This window comes from Podarcis cretensis (genome assembly GCF_951804945.1).
Source record: "Podarcis cretensis genome assembly, chromosome: 4".
NCBI lineage: Eukaryota > Metazoa > Chordata > Lepidosauria > Squamata > Lacertidae > Podarcis > Podarcis cretensis.
In genome coordinates this window covers 68137248-68161125 of record NC_137173.1, presented here as the reverse complement: position 1 = coordinate 68161125, position 23878 = coordinate 68137248, and the positions used below count along the sequence as shown (strand labels likewise).

The window sequence follows — 23878 nt, the reverse complement described above, 5'->3', positions numbered from 1 at the left end:
AGTAATAGGGAGTTTCAGGGTTGGGATTGGGGACTGAATCTAATATTTCTCTTGACCCAAACAGGGCATTACAAATTTTAAATACTGATCTTCATGTATACCATTTCTTGATGAGCATTTTATTTGGAGGGAAAGATGTAAAGTTGTGTTTTGTTTTGTTTTTTAAATTTAAAAAGAGCCATAGAAAACGTCCCCTTTCACTCTGGCATCCTGCTTTGTCTTCTTGAATCCTCATGTGTAAAAAGTGGCAATAAAATTGGAGTACCTCCTTTGTTTGTGGAATGTCATGCTCAGTATGTAACGAGACATTTAAAAATCTGGCTGACATCTTCATCAGCCGTAGGAGGGGCTGGTTTGCTTGACATTACATTCCAAATTTCTACAGCAGAGCCAGAACGAGAGAGAGACACCACATCTTATTGAGTTACAAATACACAGGCACTCTGTCCACTTTACCTCTTAATTAAATGTACTCTGGAAACAGAAAGTTCTGCTGTAGAAGATGCAAATAAAGAGGCTCTTCAGTGAGCAGACTTTCTGGTGAGAGTTAAAATCACAGCCAGCTGAATAATGTCAAGGATCCTGCATATTTCCAGGAGACAATGCAAAAGGTGGCCTCTTCCACGATTCAAAAATAAGAGGCTATTCCTTCCCCAAGGTTGCTTTTTCTCATGCAAATAGGGCCCGTTTCCAACTCTTGAGGTAAAAAGATATGATTTCACTCTGCCATCCCACTGGCTCCACGCGCCTCCATTCTTACCTGTCCCTCCTTTCTCAAGCAAGCAAGGTGCAAAGATATGCCTTGTTTCCACAGAAGATGAGGCGAGAGTGGGTGGCTTCCATAATCGAAGCCCCTCTGGGAGGTTATGCTGTCCTCTGAGGCGCTTGTGGGGTTTCTTCATTGAGATCCTGGGGGTCTTTGGTGTCTTCCCCCCACCTCAACACTTCTTCCCATTTCAGGGTCAGGAACTGCCGTGCTGAGAAAGGCAGGCAAACCGAGTTCCCACAGCGCTCTCGCCACCCATGGGAAGCCGGGGCTCTCCTTCTATGCTACATACAGTCTGGCAGCCGTAACTCTCATGAAGTGGCAGGAGTGTAAATAATAGATATTTCTGAGGCACCATGGCGGGTTTCTGACTTCTCCCCACACTGCCTTTTCCCCACCCAAAGTGCCTCCTCTGTCTCTCCCCCCTCCCCTTCCTGCGCCTTCCTTGTTCTCCCCCCTTGGTATCCCTCCCGCCCCACGGAGCTGTATAACAGCAGATTTGGCCACGTCTTTCCTCAGATTTCTTCTCTCTCTCCCTTGCGTTTATGGGAGGAAGCTGGGACCCAAAACAGGCGATGGGACGGGAGAGTTAAGCGCCTGTTCCTGGAGGAAGAAACGTCTCTGAACTCCAGTCACGTTTGATGGAGCCAGAAGCATGCGCACAAGCTGAGCGTGGAGCTGTCCAAGTGCTGAAATTTATAGTCCGTGTGTAAGATCAGGGCTCCTTCCCTCATTCCGGCGCAGGAGGGAGCGTAGCGTTTTCCCTCCAGCTCCACACCAATCACCCCCTCTCGATATTTACAACTTGCCGATAAGGAAGAGGGAGGGAAGGAGAGAGGCAAACAGCTTCTTCCCCCATTTTTAACGACGATTCAGACAAATGCCGATGTGCAAGCCCAAGGGAAATAAGAGCAGATCTGGAAGACAGACCAGCGTGGCAGCAGCGCTATTCCCCTTGGCATGGTGCTAAGGTAGAGAAGGATTTGATTTTTCTGAGCGGGGTTCAGGATTTGGGTGAAAGCATCCTAGTGAACTGCCCGTTCAGATGCTTTGTATCTTTTGTGCTGGCTGTTTCGGATGTGCCTGGGCTTAACCTAACCATGATTCCGAGGACTGGTACTTTTGATTTTTTGCCGGCTCCAATGTATAGAAACGCAGATCTTCTCTTTCTGATTTTAAAGAAATTTAAATTATTGTTGGATTTGGGGATTTAGAGAAGACCTAGTACTTTCTGAGAGCCTTCCTCCCCTTTGATTGGCTCTGGAACCGTTTCTGGGATATTTTTCCACACTCAACGCAGAAAACAGGAGGAATGAACCGACAGCTAGTGAACATTTTGACAGCCTTGTTTGCCTTTTTCTTAGAAACACACCACTTCAGGTAGGTGAAATCAGTTCCGAAAGCCTCTATTAAACCTGTAGGAATTTAGGACAACACAGGAGGAGTACTCCATAAACTTGACATATTTTAGCTGTGCTGATAAATATTTCATTTTAAATTTATGCAGACCACAGACAGGTTTCCATTTGAAAATAGCTGTTGCTTGGTAACATACTTTTAAAAAATCCAAACGAGTTTGGGCAAGTGAAGTTATATAGGTACCCTTTCTGTTAGAGAGAAAAAAAATGTTTTATGGGCAATGAAACTGGAAACATTTCCCCATGTAATTGAAATCTACCTTCTTCAATATTACTGGAATCTCTCAGCTAGTCCCTTTTCTTCCTGTATAGGATAGTAAAATCTGTTTTTTGGGATGGGCTTATTTTTGTCTGAGGAAATATACTCAGGTGTATTTAGTTAATCTCTAATGCACTTTAATCTCCCTGTTGTGTTAATCATAAAGGGTGGCATAGGAGAGTTTCCACATCCTTGAAATGCATGTTTACCTGCAAAGTAGCAGTGCTTTTCTGTATTAGTGACTGTGAGTAAAAACTGGAAGACTGGAGCTATTCTAGATTAATTAACAAGGGGTAAAAAAAATGATATGAATTCATGTATGTGGTGCTAAAGAGACAGACAATTGCTTGCGGAAGAAACCTCAAAAAGAAGTCATTATCCCAGCAGATTTGATCACTTCATGAAAGATCTTTTTAACATTTAACATGCCTAGATCATATTGTTTTAACTAAACACCCTGTATGTTCAGCAGAAGGAAAAGGTGGATAGTTAAATGGACAAATCAGGTTTTTAGATGAGTTTCATTATGTGATTATTTCCAAAGGGATAATGTATTTGTCAATGTAACTGACAGCTGATGCACTTCAGTGAAACTGTTGGTGCTAATGAAAGGCTATTCCAAATAACAATGGTGTAATTGATCATTATCCAATTTTACAATTACATATTTTATCTACTTATCAGCCTACCCCAATTTCTCTACATACCAATTTCAAAAAGTGTTGTCATGTCCTGCTTAGCAATACTATTTGTTTATTTATTAAATTTACATTCCGCCCTTCCTTCCAAAGGAAACCAGGTATGTGATGTTACGAGAGTTGATGAGGTAACATGTTACTCCTTCATAGTGTAGGGATCAGGAATAGTTATTGACTTCAGTGTCCAATAACCCAGAATGCATATTTGTGCGGTCACTATATAAATAAAGAGTGATATCCAAAATTAGTCATACTCGGAGTAAACCCACTGAAATCAATGGACTTAAGTTTATTGATTTCAGTGCATCCACCCTGAGTGTGACTAATGTTGGATACCACCCATTGTATTTCTTTTTCATTTCTCTGCTCTCTCTTCACATTTAATCAATTTTTAGCACTTACTTTAAGATAACACTAGAACACAGCCTATTGTAAAAGTCCCTTTGAGAGGATTACTTCTGATCCCTATTAGATGGTTTATTCAAACATACATCAATTAAAGTACACATTTTAGACACAAAGGAATATATTAAAATGTGTGGGAGAGTTATTATGATGGAATTCATTCTCTTGTGGATCAAATTTGTTCATTTCAAGTACTTCTTGTTCTTTATCTTAAGGGGGAATGCTTAGCATGTTACATGAAGAAAGCTATGAAGGCATGAGAGCACAATTAACACCAAATAGGATATAAATTGATATGAATGCTGCAGGAAGGGGCCATTCTCCTTGCTTGATGTGGGCTGATTGAAAATTAAAAACCTCACATCTCAACATTTCCCGGAGGAAATAAATAGAATTGGTGAAGAACCGAGTCATTTAATTAATGCCTATTAAGATTGTAGAGTTTCTGTGCTTGTGTAATGTTCTGTACACTAACACAGCCAAGGTTTCTAACTCCTCTGTGATAAGTTTTGCCAGTTTTTCTAACTATGAACCCAAAGTAAGGCAGATGTGTATTTATGATTGTTGTTTAGTCGTTTAGACGTGTCCGACTCTTCGTGACCCCATGGACCAGAGCATGCCAGGCACTCCTGTCTTTCAATGCCTCCCGCAGTTTGGTCAATAGCCATATGCCTTCAGCAATACTTATAAAATTCTTCAATGATGTCTAAGTAAAAGCCAATATTGAACAATAAAATCTCAGTCCTTGACATTTTTTGCCTGATTCTTGAAGAGTTGTGACGCTGTTGGCTCTTCCATATTTGAGAATGATATGTAATACTTTATTAATATCATCAACATATTGTTGCATTCTTTTCAAATTGGCAATAGATTTCTCTCGTGAAATTATGTGAATTCAATCAAAGAATAATGGCTAATGATAGTTAACTATTTGTTTAGGACAACTTTCTGTAAAGAACATGATTCCAGATCTGGGAAAACCCCTTCACAGGCACTGTCTCCTTCGGATTTCTTGGACAAACTGATGGGACGGACATCAGGTTATGATGCACGAATAAGGCCAAATTTCAAAGGTAAGTTCTTTCTAAGTCCATTAAAAATTAATTGGGAGTCTGTAAAATACCAATTATGATATTTACATGTGCACTAGTTTAGGCCTTTATGAAGCTCTGTTCTCACAAGCATATTAATCACTCAGTAATTAAAATGTGTTTTGCGTATATGAATGATCCATCACAGATCCAGCACCATAAACACCATCCAGCACCATAAACAGAACTTAATATTTTGGAAATACAAATGCTTTTTAGTAGAGTGTATTCACTTGTAGGCATCAAGGCCTAGTTCACACACACTTGACTTCATCCAGCTGATCATTGTACACTAGATGACTGGGGTGTGAACTTGAGTGAAGACAATTTATTTGAGGTGAAGTTGCGCAAAATGAAAGCCCCAACTGTGGTGTTAGATCTGTTATGTCCCATTCATTGCTAGACATTGCGCTTCTCAAGTGATGAACATGCATGTCTGAATGAGCTTGAAGCGTTGAGGAATCACGTGATGCATATGCATGTGTAAAGTGGCCCAAGTAATTACTCTGATTTTAGGAATGTGGTTCTTTACTGGTTTCAACACAATTCTAAAAGTGCAGTTGAATTACCGCCATATGGAAACAGGGTAGAGAATTAGGTGTTTTTTTATTATATTCAACTTATGTTCAACAGACGTACTCATTTTATCCATAAACAGGATATTATGTTGAACATAAGTTGAATATAATAATAAAAAACCTATCCCATTGATTTATAAACAAACACAGCAATCTGTATATACATGTCCATGATAGTAGGCCAATGCCATTTACGTAACTTCCTTATTTCAGGTTGATCTGCTGAAGTCTATTTGGACTGTCAAATCCACTCTGAGATAAGTGAGCTGGTGATTAAAGAAACAGAAGGTTTAGTTATTAGCAAGTAAGACAGTGCACATGAAATACTTGGAGAGAGGGTACCCTCACCTTGGTGCACAGAAATGTTATCTTGTCCAATTCTAATTTAGATCTGAGCCATTGTAGACATGATGTGTTTAAAATAAATCTGTTTCAGCCTCTGCTGTTCAGTGGACAGTACAAAGGATGAGATTTCCAGAGTGGTATATAGACAAAATAATTGGGTTGTGTGGGGAAAACAAGTGTTTCTGCTACTTTTGTCATTTTCCTTCCAGATGTTATTGGACTACTGCTCCCATCAGCCTCAGCCAACATGGCCAGTGGTTGGGGATGATGGGAACTGAAGTCCAACAACAGCTGAAGGGCATCACATTGTCTGCTACATAGCAGTCAAGAGGTGGCACATTTGAGCACATAACCTATAGAAGACTGCATTTGCAAATATATCAGACTGCCACATTTTACAAGAAGCTGTGAGCTGAAGGTGTTGTTATCATTTGAAAAGAGGTTACAAAATGCACTTCTTTGCTTCTCACTTCTACTCCCTCCTAGAGCACCCTGAATCCATTTTTTCTGGAATCTTTAGTGTCTTCTGCTTCCTTTGCTTTCTAGCTGTTAAATCTTTGCAGGAGTATATTGAAACAGTGAAGTAAAAGTTGCAGAGGATGGGTATAAGCACGCAGTGGCGTAGCGTGGGGGGTGCAGGGGGGGCCGGCCGCACCGGGCGCAACATCTGGGGGTTAGGGGTAAGGGTAGGGTTAGGGGGCGCAAATCCAGGGTTAGGGGGCGCAAATTACTTGCCTTGCCCCGGGTGCTGACAACCCACGCTACGCCACTGTAAGCACGTGTGTCTGTGGTAGGATTGCCATATTTCAAAAAGTAAAATTCCTGACACTCGCAAAGTTGTGATTTTAAGCTACTTTTTCCATCGTGTTGCCATACATCTGGATGGTTTTCCCTGATATTTTGCCAATATGGCAAAATTCCTCGCTAACAACATTTTTACTCCCAGAAACCAGGACATGTCAGGAACTTTCCTGATTTATGGCAAGCCTAGTCTGTGGAAGATGCAATAATGCTAAAGGAAGGGCCACATTCTTCACACTACACAATGGGAATAGGGCCAAAGGTGGATGCAGAGAAGACTCTTCCTGTTGCTTAGAACACAGGATCCCTTTTGGCTTATAAGATCCAGGCTTAGGAAGCTGGCAGTAAACGATTTGTTAATTAATGAAACTTATGAACTGCTTGATTGTAAAACAAAACAAAAACACACACCACAAAGTAGTTTACAACAATATAAAATAATGCACAAAGTGTTGTTGATAAAAAAACATTTAAAAACAAGTATTCAAATATTCAAAGTGTAATTTAAAAAACCCAGTAGCAAATAAAATTTTAAAAATCCACATATAACTACATGTCTGGCTAGGCTTGCCTCAACAAAAAAAGGTTTTAAGTAGCACCAAAAAAAGTGCAGCAAAGGTGCTTACCTGATATCAATTCGTAGGGAGTTCCAAAGTATAGGTGCTGCCACACTGAAAGGTTTATTTCTTACAAGTGCAAAGCAAGTATCTTGTGGCACCTGTAACAGTGCCAGATACACAGATTGAAATGGTTGCACAGGCATATATTAGGTAAGGCAATCTGGCAAATAAACTGGCCCCAAGCTGTTAAGGGCTTTGTATACTAATAGCCTGGTACTTGGCCTTGGCCTTCTCCACTAATTACTTACAGCTTCCAGGTCAAGCACAAGGGAAGCCCCTAATGATTGTCTTGCAGTAATCCAACTTGCACACTTGCTCTTGAGAAGTTCCCAAATCCATATTAGAAGAATTTCACAAATAGTATGCAAGCTTTTGAGTTCTCCATATTCTGTCTTTAGGCAAGATGGTAAACAGGGTAGAGGGCAGATTAAAAAAAACAACTCCAAAAAAACCTTTTGCTGATGGTGAAGCAATGGCAGCTGCATCTGGCCTTCAGATGGAATAGGGGAGGAGATAGCAGACATTCAGATGAAGGTGCAGATTTCAGGATGCGCTGAGGTCCTGCAGGGAACAGGAAGCATAACAACTGCTGATTCTCCCACCCCTGAAACCCCAAAAAGGAAAGAAGGAGTGGCTGTTACTTCCATCCTTAGGCAAAGCACCCAGGCTCCTTGATGGGTGGAAAAAGAGAACCAAGAGACACTACACAATCTTTATGTTACTAAAGGTAGATGTCAATTTTAGACCATGTACCAGTTGATGTGCTAGGCACACTGTGTTGTGATATGCAGATTGGCCTAGTGAAGGTTCCTAATATGGCTACCTTTCTGTATTACTTTTTTTGTATGACTTGTTCGTGAGAACTTTCAAGCAAAGGCCTGAATTTATATACCCTCCTTCAAAACTTTCCATATTTACACCCCATTGATGCAATACATATTTATTAAATATTGATGAAGATGAAGCCATTTAGAACTCATGGTAAAAAGTTGGGTTTTGGACACGTTTTCTTTCTTAAGAGAAGGGAGGCCATTTTTTGTTAATTGTACACAGTTAAATTTTGCTCTAGAGCAGGGGTTGTCAACCTGGTCCCTACTGCCCACTAGTGGACTTTTCAGGATTCTAGATGGGTGGTAGGGGGTTCTACAGCACAAGCCAAACCCTCCTTCCATTGAGCACTGGTGGGCGGTAAGGAAATTTTACCATCAAGAAAGATGCGTTAGTGGGCGGTAAGTATAAAAAGGTTGACTACCCCTGCTCTAGACAATGGCACTTTCATAGTATGAAAACGAGGGAAGGATTCTTTGCTTCATGAAATACAGCCCTTATTTAGAATATAAAATAGATGTCAAGTGGGCTTGATTCAATGAACCCAGTGAGTGAGCAAAAGCTAGCAAAAGGATTCCTGCACATGCAACAGGACTCCCCCCCCCTTCTCCTCCTGTGCACCTCTATGCCTCCCTCAAATCTACTCTGGAGGGTTGGGAGAACCCTCCCAATAGTGTGGGGGGGAGAAGAGATTATTCTGTCTGCCACATGCTTGCACTGATGAAACAATCATATTAGTGTGATGTTGCATTCCACCTAGTATCTTATAACGAGATGCAGCACACATACACCATTTGAATGACAATGCTCATCAACTTTGGGGGGGGGTCGCCCCCTCAAATATTTTAGGGGAGCTGAAGGGACCTCTACCTCATATGTATGAGGTGCATTCATATAACACTTCACAGATCACTTCCAAAACTTGCATGCTCCTCCATGCTCTTAACTGGATAAGATAAATATATTGCTTTCTTTCTGTTTTCATTCCCTGACACCAGTATGGCAAAGAGTTGCCAGTGCTTGGAAGGCAAGTGATTGTAAAAGTGTCACTGACAGCAGCCTCACCCAGTTTCTAAGTTTTTGACCACAACTTCAAGACATCTAGAGGGCACCAAGCTGGTTTTGGAAGACATTGGGTTGGGCTGATTTAAAGAGTCTGGTATCGTGGCGAGCACATCTGAGCCTTTTACACTGTGGAGTGTTTTTGAGCTTTCCTGTGCCAGTAACTTCCAATGCAATCTGTGCAGTTTAACAGGTGTACATTAGCATTTAAAACATTTAATTACTGGCTAATGAGGGAATGCTACAATACAATAAAATGGCATATTTGAATCAGAAATATTCTCGAGCATTTTAAGCATGAGAAACAACCTTTCAAAAAGAAGAAAATAATTCAGATACAATTAATATGTGCCAGCAGGTAGAATAATTATACGAAAAAAGGAAACTCACCTTTCAACACTACCCTTGTATCTGATTCATACTACCAACCATTTAGTAATGCTACTTTCTATGCCAAATCTAACATGGTCTTGTAAGTGGCTTGGAGACCTTTTCCTTGTGTAACAAGCAAATAATAAGTTCAAGTCGTCATCTTCAGTGGCAGTGGGTAGCTGTTTTAAACAGCCCTCTAAAATATAACTACCCACACCCCTCAGATATGTTATGTATAAACGATCCTATAGGAAACTTTTGGTCCAGATGTTTCTGAACTACAATTCTCATGGCCAATGGCCAGGGGTGACAGGAGTTGTAGTTCAGCAATATCTGAAGGGCCAAACTTCCCTTCATCCCTATAATAAACAAAGGATTCCCAGAACTCACACCAGTTTAGGAGCCTCACAAACATCTGTTGAATCTTGCCCCTTTAACATGTGACTCACATAGCTGGACTTCCAACTGATTTCATCTGGTGATTGCTCCCATCATATCTCACTTCTACTTGACTTACTATTATCTCATTTAACAGGTTTTAGTAACTTCTATCCAAACTGTGTCCTGCGAACCTAGCAGTTCGAAAGCACATCAAAGTGCAAGTAGATAAATAGTTACCGCTCCGGCGGGAAGGTAAACGGCGTTCCCGTGTGCTGCTCTGGTTCGCCAGAAGCGGCTTAGTCATGCTGGCCACATGACCCGGAAGCTGTACGCCGGCTCCCTCGGCTAATAAAGCGAGATGAGCACCGCAACCCCAGAGTCTGCCACAACTGGACCTAATGGTCAGGAGTCCCTTTACCTTTACTTTTATCCAAACTGCAGCCTGGACAATAGAGCCAATCTCTCATACTTCTCTTTTAGAGTACGGCTGCATGCAGTTATTCCCCCCTCTACTTTATTTGGGAAACTTTGCATATGGGGAAACGAGTGATTGTATTTTGAAGGATTATATCTACAGCCTTAAGGACCACAAGCTCCTCATTTATAAAATGAAAGAGGAATTTTTTTCTTCAACAGTTCTAACATATTCATTGATTACCTACTTAGCTCCATTCCCTTTGGTGACCATGCAAGATGTTTACATGTCTTTTCTCTCTGTCCTCAACAAAAAAGCACCTGCCCACATTTTTTGGCACATGATGCTTCTTCCCAGTGCTCCACACGATATATATGCTGGCATGTCATTTTGCCATGAATAAGGCTGTCTTATTGTGATTACAATTTTTACACACTATTCACTTTATTTCAGCTAGTTATGCAACACTTAAGTTTCCAAGCTGTGTACAATAGGATTACAAAAAGCACACAGTAGGCACAATTAATTAAAATTAATAATACTGTAATAAAAAAAACGTACTGGCAAACCAACCTGTGTTCCAAATTGGTAGAAGGACATGATAAAAAAATATGAAGTACATAAATGTCATAACACAGATGGACTAGGCACCATACAAAACACATTTGTTCTTTTCTAGGATGGCTTAAACATCCAGATGTGCTTGAGGTCTCTTTTTCAATTGGGAATGATTTCTCAGCTTCAGTTACCCAGGGGTAAAAACAGCAAACTCCTTTGGGACTTCCATAATGAGGCATCAGAAAATACTCTTCTTTACTGCTCATTTTTAAAAAATATCTAATGAGGGGCCTCTGCTCTGCAATTGCTCTGGGGTGAATCTCAGGTTTGTACTTTGCATACTTCACTAGGGCTGTATAATAAATAAAGATGCATAAAGTCAATCATGTTGTTCAAATCATAAACATGACAATTCCTGAGCAGACACTGTCACATTTACCTTAGTTTGCCTCATTCCATGCCCCCAGCTCCTATTCTAATAGTGCTCCTATTCTGCAAAGCTGGATTCATAGAGATGAGTTTCTAGTAAGACTGAGGGATAAAGTGGGAATGGCAACAAAATGTTGCAGTGTTTTTCCATCTCCTTTGTAGGAGTGTTTCTGTCCATTGTTTTGAGCTTCCTTTGCCCTTCTTACAACGAGGAAAGAGTTCAGGCAGGGCATTTTGCCACCACCTTCACACTCACCACACCTTCACACTGCAGAACACCTTAGTGTCTAGATTATGGAAAGGAATGGTCTCATTCTGCTTTTGGACAGAACTCACTCTGAGCATGGTGTCTAGTACTGGGCAGCATAGTTAAAGATTGATATGGACAAACTGGATCATGGTCTGCAGAAGAGTGAGAAAGATTGTGAGAGGCCTGGAGGCCAAGTCCTAGGAGGAATGGTTGAAGAAGCTGGGCATGGAATTAGCCTGGAGAAGAGATTATTAAGTGATGATATGATATCCTCCTTCAAATATTTGAAAGGTTGTCATATAGTTGGTTGGAGCAAATCTAGTTTCTGTTGCTCCAGAGAGGAAGATCCAAACCAATGGGTTCATATTATAGAGGGGGGCAACTTAAAGAGGAATAATTTTGTGAGCTGTTCAACAGTGGAAGAAGGTAGACTCTTTTTCACTAGAGATGTTTTATGAGAGCTGGCCACATATCTGGGATATTGGCCCAGATCTGGGATGCTGGATTTTCTAGGAGAGGCTAGACTCAATGATACTGGAGATCCCCTCTATCTCTGTGCATCTATGGGTACTGAAATGAATTACAGTGGCACAATTACTGGGAGAGGCAGCCTTTATGACAGTTGTGTGCCCTTACATCAGTAACTGGATTGACCAGTGAGCAGAAAACAGAGGGAATGGACCATCATCTTATCCTATTCATAGCTTAGTGAGGCCAAACCTGCTTCCCCGATAAACATATGGCCAGGCAGCCTGTGTCAGGGCTTATGGTACATGATGTGTGTTTCCAGAGTTCTCCCCTTCTTACTGAAGCTACCTGTGCAGAGGTTAGACAGGGGTTAAATCACTTCTATCTCATTGAGTAAGCATGCTGGCCACTTTTAGTCCATGTTGCCCGCCACCATTTTATACATGAATCTGCCATGTCTAGGGAAAAGTATATAGGTGAATGGAAGAATGTTTTCCTTGCAGAGGGTCCCAGGTTTAGTTGCAGAGGGTCCCAGGTTGAGGGTCTCAAATCTCCCATTTGAAAGAAACTGGATAGTTTCTTCTGGATAGCCACTGCTTGTCAAAGTAAACACTACTGAACGGGATGGCCACATGGTCAACATAAAGCAAATCCCTGTGTTTTATGCTCAGGCTTTCCTTATTTCAAGACCCCTGAAATGCTGTCTTCCTTTCAACCAGGACATCTTGACTGAGTTGCCTGTATAGTGGTTAAGGTGTGCCTTAGCTACGTGATGTCATGCACGTTGACTTCACACCCACTGACAACCCTGAGACTTTGCCATGTTAGTATTTAGCTCAGATCTTGTGGTTTCGTAGTAGTATATTATCAGCTATAGCAAGGGACAATAGAACTTGCAAAATCCCTCCTGATAGTAACATAGGGAACCACAGAGCAGCACACGGAAACGCTGTTTACCTTCCCGCTGGAGTGGTACATATTTATCTTGCACTTTGACATGCTTTCGAACTGCTAGGTGGGCAGGACCAGGGACCGAGCAACAGGAGCTCACTCCATCACGGGGATTCAAACCGCCGACCTTCTGATCGGCAAGACCTAGTCTCTGTGGTTTAACCCACAGAGCCTCCCACATCCCTTCCCAAAAGCTAGTGCCTCCCTTACACGGCTTTCCGAAGGCAGTACAAGGGCTGGGTGGGGGCCATCAAATTTTGGCCTTTTGACACAGGGTGCCAAATTACCAAGGTCCGCCCCTGCACAAGGGACCAGGATAGGATTATGCAATGTTCAGGCCCACACTTTAAAGCTCAGCGTCCAAGCACTCTTTCGTTGCCCCAGAGCTTTCCCTGCAAGAACCCGCTCTCTGCAGCACAACAAACATCAAATTGGGTTTTCTTCAGATTGCTCTTTGCTCCAGTTCAACTTTTAAAAAAGCAGGTTTTTGTGGGGAAAGCTGCAGGGCAAAAAATGGAGAGAAAGATCTTGGACATGGAGCTTTAAAGTGTGCACAATGCTTGGAAAGTGTGGAGGAAATATAAATGTGGATAAGCCCCTGTTAAATCAAGAGGAAGACCAGGCTTTCCTCTGGCTTTCCATGGGTGGGATAGTTTGGATGTGGATTCAAACAGGCAACCTTCTTCCTGCAATCTAAAGTGGCTCCATCCCAGGAGAATTTCACCACAGGCTTGTTCTGAATGTATACATCAGCCCACATGTGCATGGATACATTTCTATGTAAGCAGAACTATTCTCTTTCCTCTGTTTAGCCACTGTCACCCATCCCACCCCTGAGGACTTTTGGACAAATGAGGCCGTACTATATATAGTGCCTTCAGTGCCAGACAGTGCTGTGACAGGGCTATTATTTCATGTTCTAGAGTGACAATGTGCCCCAAGTCACTCCTTCTGATGCAAAAGAACATGTGAAACTTACTGCTGTCTCAGTGTTTGTGAGCTGCAGTTTTGGCAGGGGTTGTGGGGGGTGTATCTGATTACAATTCATCTCTTGGCATCATGTTATTTTCATGCTGAGTCAATGGGTTTAAAGCTGGATAATAAACACACTGGACTAGGTCATTTATTTATAATTTACCCTGGCAATAGTTACAGATAATGGTTTTTGTACTTTATCTTTCTGGCACTGGGAATCAGTTTTCCGTGGATTTCCCCCCCCCACACACACACACGTTCAAACCCATTGCATGGCAATTTGCCAATACCATGGGGAGAAAAATTAATTACCGAAAATACTCAGTTAGAGAAAGGAAACATTCAACAGCAAGTAAACAACAGAATGAAGGGTGGGGGGAACAGTTGTTGCATGGAAACAGCTTCTTAATGTGTGAAGAGGGGTGGTATGTAAAGTGCTTAGTAGAAACCCAAGAGATATCCATTTCATTTGTTGTCTAAAAATGCCAATGTTTGTATTGAAAATGGAAAACTGAGCACATGTAATGGAGATCCGGAGAGATGAAGGTCTGATGAGACACAGTAGAGGAACGCCTTGTTTCTCACTCTTCCCCATGCACAAGTAAGCAATGGGTTGATCAGAGCAGTGCTTCACCCACCCACACCTTTGGAGAGGGAAAAGGATCACACTCACACCAGGCCATCACACATACAGGCTTCTTAGTGTAATATTACAGACCCTTCAAGACCCTTTTCCAGAGACGTCCTTGATTTGAAGAAGCCACCCCGGTTTCTGATTTGATCCCAGAATGTCCTACTTTTCCTTAGGATGTCTCTATTTTCATTGGATAAATGTTGGAGGGTATGGAGTTATCCAGCCCCCGAGCCGTCTGAAGGCAATCCTCTATAGGGAAGTTTTTTAAATGCTTAATGTTTTGTTCTGTATTTATATATGTTGGAAGCTGCATGGCTAGGGCAACCCATTAAGATGTGTGGGATATAAACAGTATGGGTGGTCACCTGTTTCTGAAGACTTGGTCATGTGAGGGTCTGTGTGTCCCTCAGTTCATGTTCTTCATCGCATACCATCAATCCAAGCCTTAATCTGTCCATTAATGCTACATGGGGAACAGTCACCTGGCAACCAGCTGCTGCCTTTGCATTTTGTCTGCAAAGTCCCTTTTGTGAAAGCTCCTCCTCTACCTGCCTCTGATCTGATGTATCTGTAGGGCAGGTAGGTGTGGCTTGGCCAAAAGAAGCCAAATGGGAAAGTCTGGCAGACCTATGGACTGGAGGCTCCCCACTCCTCCACTTGTTGGTGGGTGGTATTGTTTTTGGCTACATAAGGACTGACTGTCAGAGAACAGCCCACGTTGGACAAAAAGACTCCTTCCTGGTGCCTTCCAGTTCTATGATTCTATCAACTAATATTGCTATTAGTATGCACAATGATTGCTCAGGAGATAAAACCCAGATTTTGTTGGCCTCTGGAAAAGCCCTGGCTTTCCCCCTGAAAGTATTCTATTCCATTCCATTTGTTTTTACTTTCTACAAATACAGAAAGCTGCCCAGTGATCAGGTTGTGTATATTATCTTTTCAGCTCTTGAAACTAGGATTCAGATTTTGCTTGTCAATGAAGAGATGGCAGGAGGTCTCTCAATGCTGATAGATTTCACATAGATACAGTACATCCCAGTGTCATGTGGGGATGTTTGTTAGTCTGAAAAGAATGCCATGCTGGCACAGCAGAAGGAGACTGTCTGTAAAGAAGCAGGAGGAATGGTAAGCCAGCTCAAGACAAAGAGGAGAGAAAGTGATTTGTCTTATTTGAGCATGTCAAGAAACTACTGAGTACCATAAATCTTACACACACTTGAGAACAAATTTTGATCCAATAATCTGTACAACCATATCCATTTTGTCTCTTTTGTTCTCTGGAGACAACCAAGTAATACAACACAAATAAATAAAAGAAGTATGGGAATTTGAACAGTGCTCAACATGGATGTTGCCTCCCTCCTTTGTGTATCACACAACTGTAATTTAAAATTTTATATAGATTTGGGACAGCATTCAACCAAAGTTAGAGGAGATGATACCTGCCCCATCAGCCCCGCATAGAACACATTCTATTTATCAGGTCTTGAGGTTACCAGTGCATGATTCACCACAGCAGAGCTATCCCATCCAATAATAGCTGTAATGGGCACACCAGCTATAACTGGTAAAAGGCACTGCTAGCCACTGATGCTGCTTGAACCTCAGATAACAGAGATGAAGCAATAATACATAATTAAATCAATTTTAAAAACAAAAAGACCAGCAACGTAACTGATAATTAAAATATCAGAATAGACTTAAAATACCAAGCCCACCTAATAAAAAGATTGGCTATTACAAGCAAATATTTTGCTTGAATGGTTTCCATTGTGTAAAGTCTTTGGAAGGAATTCAGTGTGGCACTAAGGTGATTGCTCTGTCAATGCAAGCATTCCTGCTTGCCTGATGGAACTATTCCCCCCCCCCTCCTCTTCCCACCTGCCATTCTGGAGATTCTTCTGACTCCCACTCAGAGTCAATTGGGGGGCAGGGGTGGGGGTGGGGGAGTAAGGCCTGTTTCACTAGCAGAGGTTTTTGCCTGAGCTTCAACTAGTGGGACCCATTACAGTGGTACCTCGGGTTACAGACGCTTCAGGTTACAGACTCCGCTAACCCAGAAATAGTACCTCGGGTTAAGAACTTTGCTTCAGGATGAGAACAGAAATTGTGCTCTGGTGGCGCGGCAGCAGCAGGAGGCCCCATTAGCTAAAGTGGTGCTTCAGGTTAAGAACAGTTTCAGCTTAAGAAGGGACTTCCGGAACGAATTAAGTACTTAACCCGAGGTACCACTGTAGTTGAATCCGGCCCTGTGATTTTGTGCAGAAAACACAAAGATATTAAATTCCAACACATATCATAGAATCATAGAATTGTAAAGTTGGAAGGGACACCAACTTTTTTCCATTTGAAGAGGTCTGGACCCAGAGACACTTGAGTCAAAAAAAACCTGCCCCCTACTTGAAGTCCTGCTGTGAAAGGGGCTTGCCTTCAACTGACCAAAATCACTTAATGACATGATATCTAGCCTTGAGAATTGTGGTGAGTAGACGGTAATAGAAATAATTAAAATAAAACCAATTCTGATTTCCCATGTTTCAAGTTCAGCATGTTACATTTCAAGCCCGGTTCGATTTTCTTCCATGCCCTTCCTTTCCAATCCATCTCCATTGTTATCATTGCCCAGGCATTTAAGCAGCACAACTCTGTCTTCATTATGCCATTGTGGCACAGCAATTGGAAGCACTCAGTCCTTCCATTTGAGAGTTTGAATTAACTGGCATGTGTGAAAGCACAAAGTGTGCTTCTTTTCTCTCTCCTGTCACATTAGTTGGAATGGGAAGCTATTAACTGGTGGACTCTGAGAACTGACGGCAAAAGCACAACGGGTGGGAGCAGTTTGCAGAGACAATGGCTGCGTGCTCTTCTATGAACCCATCCACTTGTTTTGTGTTAATGTGGAAAGTTTTAATTGCAGCCCATTGAGTGTGTAATCCATGTTAAGATACCAGAGGTTCCTTCATATATCTAAGTAAAATTAAGGATTAGTCAGGAAGTCTCCATTACCAAGTATGACAAATGAAAAAGAGTTTGCTGCCCTATGTCTCCATCAGCTGCCCTTCCCAGTGCCCAATCCCAGCACAGCTCCTCGTCCACATATGACTCCGCTGCTTCTTGTAACCCTTCCATCAAGCTTTGGGCATTATATTGTCGCCATTGTTTTTTCTGCCTTCTCAAGGCTGCCATGTTACACCCATACATTGCATGTGAAGGAAGTTGGGAGTATCTTGGGGAATATGGTACTGGATGGGACAAAGGATCAGATATTGTAGTGATTATGGTGGGGTGGAGTGGGAGGATGTGACTATATATGCCTTTTAATTAGAAGATTCAGAACCAAACCTCCCAACTGGTCCATGGTATCTATTATGAGGAATCACTGGCAGTTGGATCCAACTAAAAGAGGGTGGAACTATAGCTCAGTTGGTTAGAGCATGGTGCTGTTAATGCCAAGGTTGCAGGTTTGATCCCCCTATGGGACAACTGTGTTGCTTCCTGCACTGCAGTAGGTTGGACAAGATGACCCTCAGGGTCCCTTCCAACTCTACAGTTCTAGGATTCTATTGTTTCCTGTGATGTACATGGTCATCATTTATCTCCAGGCTATAGAGTCTTTCTGAGTTTTTGAATATTTTTTTTTAACCCTCTGCAAAACCCGTAAAGCAGAGACAATGAGTGTGCACACCACAATATATCATGCCACCTTCAATGAAAAAAAAAGTCATCAGACTTACCAGCATCAAAGAAATCCCATATTTACCCTGCATAAGAATGATTAAGGCTGAGCTGAGTCTTGTAAATGAACATTTTCCATAATGCTGAAAAGCACTTTCCCTTTTTGTGATTTGGGAATCACAATAAAAGGGGACAAAGCTGTTCTCAAATACAGTGTGAGGGTGATCATTGATCCAACACAGTCAGGTCATGTTCAAGGCAATATTACACTAACTGTCAGTCTTCTTCTCACTTTCATTCCCATCATCACCATCTGTTTACTTGTATGCCGCTTTCCTACAAAATTGTGCCCGAAGTGGCCAACATCAAGCAATCAACAATAAATATAACAATTCCAAAAACATATTAAGAACAATTTAAAATAACCATAGGGTCAATAATTGAGGGGAAATGCAGCATTATATAAAGCAATACAAATAAGCTAACCTAATTTAATTTAACAGCTAATAATAATAATAATAATAATAATAATAATAATTTTAAAAAAAAATATTTATACCCCACCCAGCTTAAAATGAAACAGTTGCATTTGGTCAACATGTGATAAGGAAGCAAGATTTCCCCAGGTTCCATGTTTCAGTGGGTCTTGCTCTTGACTTTCATATGTTCTGTGGAAGATGAAATCAGGGCAATATTTGCATACAGTTATAGCTGAGTTTTTTCCAATTGATCAGGAACCCTGGGAATTCAGGGAGCAGTTTCTACCAAAGGTGTAGAGATTAGATCATGGGGCAGCAGATGCAAAAGCTTAGGACAAGGTCAGAGGGGCATGCTTAGCTTTCCAATCATTTATAGAAGGGTGTGGAAACGAAGGTGAGAACAGGGCTAAACCAAACACCTTTCACAATGCTGAGCTGCTTTTCCTTTGCTAGTAGTGAATCTATGCATAAACTAATCAGGTGTTCAGTGTGAGCCTTATTTTCTTAATGACTTCAGGCCCTACAGAGTGAAGGGGAAACTAGATGTAGGTCTATAGCTATTGTTGGGTGGGTGACTTTAAACCATATGTTTTGGGGTCACCTGGGTGTGATGTGTCATCTCTGGCCTTGATGTGGATGCTGAATGTGGCCAGGGAACCCACAATGTTTGCGACACAAAGACTTGTGAGTACTTCTTCTCAGCAGACCTGGCTAGGATTGCACTGTAAGCCACTGTGCTCTCTAAGGCTTTAATCCCCAGACCTCGTTATCCACATACCATTCTTAGGAGGCTTTTGTTTTTGCCTTGAGCAGACATTTCCTTACATTAGAAGTTCTGTCCTATTCTCACGCCACCTTTCTAACCCTTATTAAATTCAACAAAGAGCCGTACCACTAAAGCAGCACTCAACACTTCTCCTGAGCCTGAACTGCTGAAATTTGCAGTCTTTTTTGACCTCATTGTAGGTCAACCTCAAGGTGTCTTTGATAGCAACTATTTGAGGTGAAACAGCTCTGTTTGTCCTTCATGTTATGATACTTTTTGATCTAATTGGGAGGTTGTACTGAGAAGCTCTGAGTGTTTTTTTCCTGAACAGAAGGGAAGGCTTTTATAGTAAGCTACCTAGTACTGAGATTACTCAAATGATATTCAGAAATTGTTCCTTTAATTAGAAAATATCGGTACCTTACATTATTATTATTATTATTTTGCATCCTATTGACAATAGTTCAAAGCAGGTTAAAATAAGCCAGCATCTCATTTTATCATCTCAACAATTTATTTTATCCTGAGAGTCTGCTCCCTAAATTAACAAGGATTTGAACCTGTTTTGTTCACATCCCATCCCATCTCATTTTCATTTTATATTTTATTTCATACCTGATATTTATACCACCTTTTAGGGTACAGTTGCCCCTTCAAGGGGATGTACAAAATTACAGGAAGATATAGCCTCATTCTCCATGAATTGGTTTGAAGTCATCCGTGACCATGCACTATGTTAAGAGGTGCTTCCTTTTATCAGTCCCTAGTTGTAGTATTATAAGAGAGGGAGAAAAAATTCTCTACAGCATACATCTATTCCCTTATCATGTTCTCCTTCTCATCGTTTTTCCTTCATAAGTAAACAGTTGCAAACATTGTTTTAACATGAGAAATGCATTTTCTTAGTGGAAGTTGCTTGCAAAATTGTGTATATTAGCCAAAACTGCATACAAAAATGTGTGTTCGGAGAAATTCACACTGAATTTCTGACAAAGCTTCATACTTTTTTTTTTACAGGAAATTGCAAATTGCTGTCGAAATGTGGGGAACTGAATTTTAGATTCAATTTTAGAACCAAAATTGACAGTTTCTTCTTTCCCTGTGCATACACATGATCATTGAACATGTACAACTTCCCTTTAAGGACTATTTAAGAGTGATGCATTACTACATAATATATATTCAGAGCACTCATTAAGTACATGTTTATGCCTGAATAAGATTCCTGGAGCCGGTTTATGTCTTCCTGTGTCATACAGGGGAATCTGGAAACAGGCTCTGTGCAATTCTTTTTCAATGCCATCACAGAGCCATGTAGCACCGGTCATAACATAAACCTTCAGCCTGATTGGAGAGCACCAGCTGCTGTAAGAATCTCATTATATTATATGTTACTGCAAGTGGCATGGAAAATCCATAGCATGGATGTGGTTTCCAACTTTCTCTGTGTGATGGAGCTAGCACCGAGCTCCACATTAGTGATATGCATTAGCAATTTGGCCATGCAGCAGGGTGAAGCAACTTGCTTCAGGCAAGATGGGAGAGATGAAGGCAGGAATTGATGTCTCAGTGATGGGAGTGAGACTTTGAAAATTATTGTCCCTGGTGGGGGAGAAGAGGTGTCATTTGGGTTCCACTTCAAACAGCAAAATATCTACAGCTGGCACGGATTCTAAGTAGGACACGAGGAGATAGTAGCTCTTCTGTGTTGCTTAATCGGCAATAATCAGGTATGATCTGATTTTCCACTGCAATTCTGCTTTGTATACCAGCCTTCCTAAAACTCTTAGCAGCTACAATAGCAGCTGTAAAATGCTATAAGGTGTCCAGTTTGGGTAGCTTTAAAAGGCGTTACACACATTCCTGCAGGAAATTCATTCAAGGCTATCAATGGATATTGGCTATATATTGCCTCCAATATCAGAGGCAGGATGCATCTGAACACCAGTTGCTGGGGGTTGTGATCAGAACTTCCCATAGGCATCTGGATGACCACCCTGAGAACAGAATATTGGACTAGATAGGCCTTTAGTCTAACCAAGCTGAGCTTTTATGTTCATATGTCATTGGACTCCATAAACGCTTCATTCTTCAAGGCAGTGACCACCAACCTTGTTAGGTTTGCAGGCTCATTTGGAATGTGGAGCAAGTAAAGTGGGCACCACCCACTGTGGTTACTTCTCTCCTCCCCTCTCCTAGATCACCCCAAGACACAGAAAGAGAACATGTTCTATATCTATCTATCATCTATCTATCTATCTATCTATCTATCTATCTATCTATCTATCTATATCTTCTATCATCTATCATCTCTCCACTTTACTAAGAAATCAAGGTAAAAGACAGATTCACTAGAATTAAACAGCGCCTTCACAGACCATAGAGCTGAAAGAGGAAGCGAGAAAGAGTGGTACTCTTTCAACTTCCTTCTTCAACTCTACGTGCTTCTCAGTGGATGAAAGCATAACCATTCTCACCACCTCATGACCAAAAGAGCAGTGAGGGAGGGATAGCTCAGAGGGTTCATGAACACCAGGGAGAAGACCTCAATGGTGCCATGTTGGCATAGCTGTCAACTTACAGATTTGAAAATAAGGGACCAGCAGCCTTGAAAATAAGGGACCAGCAGCCAAAATAAGGGACCTGCAGCCTCACCTGTTCCAGGCACTCCAGTCTTCCTGTCCTCCTGCAGTCTGGTCAAACTCATGCTGGTAGCTTCGAGAACACTGTCCAACCAACTTTGTAACCAGAGGTTCAACTGAATAGAATCTGAATCACATGCACCACAAGGCCTATGCAGCCTCAACTTAAGATGGCTCCCCGGCCTGGCTTTGCACTACAAAGTTTTCAGCAGCACGTGCAACAAAATGGCGTCCAGCATTCAAAACCCCCCTCAGCTTGCATTAACTAGCCACACACAAGGCATGCAAGCTCCACCCCCCAGTCATTCTTAGACTTCTTATTGGGTGAGCAACACAGCCAAGCAACACAGTTGGAGCCTCCCTCCTCCCTGGCCGGCAGGGAGGGAGGGAGAGGAGCTGCTTCATTTGAAATTTAAGGGACATCATTTTAGGGACATTTAAGGGACATCCATCAATAAGGGACAGCAGAGGGACATGGTGCTGGAATAAGGGACTGTCCCTTCAAATAAGGGACACTTGACAGCTATGCATGTTGGTGATCCCCACACAAGGTGCAGTTCACAGGAAGCATCCCAACATACATGACATTGTGTCATGCTTTGACGTGTGGCGTGTGGTCTAAATCACTGAGCCTCTTGGGCTTGCCGATCAGAAGGTCAGCAGTTCGAATCCCCGCAATGGGGTGAGCTCCTGTTGCTCTGTTCCAGCTCCTGCCAACCTAGCAGTTCAAAAGCACACCAGTGCAAGTAGATAAATAGGTATCGCTGCGGCGGGAAGGTAAACGGCATTTCTGTGCACCCTGGTTTCCATCACGGTATTCCATCGTGCCAGAAGCAGTTTGGTCATGCTGGCCACATGACCCGGAAAGCTGTCTGTGGACAACCCCATAGTCACCTTTGACTGGATTTAAATGTCCAGGGGTCCTTTACCTTACCTTAATGGGCAAGGGCAGCTTTTGGAGGATGTGCCCACAGTGAGAAGCAAAATCAACATTTCTCCCCACAATCATGTCCCACTGGGTATATATGCTATGCTATTTATACCCTAGATAAAGAATTTAAGAAGATAAGAGTTTGTGCTTGATAAAGCAGAATAATAATTTTAGACCTTATTTGATTTTTCCAAGAAACTGCATAATCATAAAATAATACCATACAATTACTATATTTTAGGTCCTAGAGGGTTTTTTTTAAAACTATTTCTCTTTTTAATGGTTGCTCAAAATTGCTGTCAATGAATAGTAATATTGACTAAAAGGAATTTATGTCAAAGCCCAGCTTTTAAGTCTTTTTAAGTTCCATTTATTTCAAAATACTGCATGATGATTAAGGTTTCTCAACAGATATCTTACATAGGGCCCTTTATATTTTTGACACACAGCATCTAAGAAGCAGAATAATGTCCCAAAACTTCCACACAGAATGACAGCATAAAAGGAAGGGGGAAAACTAACTTCAATGGGAAGGTTACCTTTGATTTGTACTTGTAGCAGTTTGGAGGCTTTGTCATATACACGATTCCTTTTTCTGGATTCTTGTGATCATCTCATTCTGTCTTTCACATTCTGAATTTCTTTATGATTTAGTTGCGATACTGGCTGGTTGTATCAAAGTTCCTAAAATGCCATTTTAATTATTGCCATAAGGCCAGTAAGGAGGCATTGGTTTCCTCTTAAGGCCATAAAAACACAGAACGATAATGTTTTGCTCTATGATTTCATTCTTGGTGCTTTCACCAAGTAGAGGAATAGTAGAGCAAAGGGGTGTATCTGCATTCTCTATATTTTACAGGTTAATGTTTAGTAGGCTTGTTCTGGTGGTCGGACTTAGATATTTACAAGTGTCACAGGTGCCGGCATAGAAAATGGATGCCATAAGCAACAAGAATAAAAATATATATGTGATTCTACTTCTTACTGCTGAGTACCATTACATATAAAAAAGCACTGGGAGACCCCCTCCCCCCCAAAAAAAACCCCTTGTATTTCACACAAGGACCCACAACAAAGT

The 23878-nt window shown here is 41.6% G+C and overlaps 1 protein-coding gene across 13 annotated transcripts in view; it reads left to right on the top strand.

The window, feature by feature from the left end:
- The first annotated feature begins 556 nt into the window (after positions 1-556).
- GLRA2 (glycine receptor alpha 2) overlaps positions 557-23878 on the top strand; it is a 115414-nt gene continuing 92092 nt past the window's right edge. For 2 of the 13 annotated variants that reach the window (XM_079972791.1, XM_079972790.1), the window contains exon 1: positions 4526-4619. Coding sequence is in view for 9 of the 13 variants with exons in the window: in XM_079972796.1 (XP_079828922.1) it covers positions 2079-2146; positions 4486-4619 (202 nt within the window). In the remaining 4 variants the exon portion in view is untranslated. Of the gene's footprint in view, positions 2147-4485; positions 4620-23878 lie in introns of those variants that run through there. The other 11 variants (XM_079972792.1, XM_079972796.1, XM_079972787.1 and 8 more) reach the window with 11 other exon arrangements.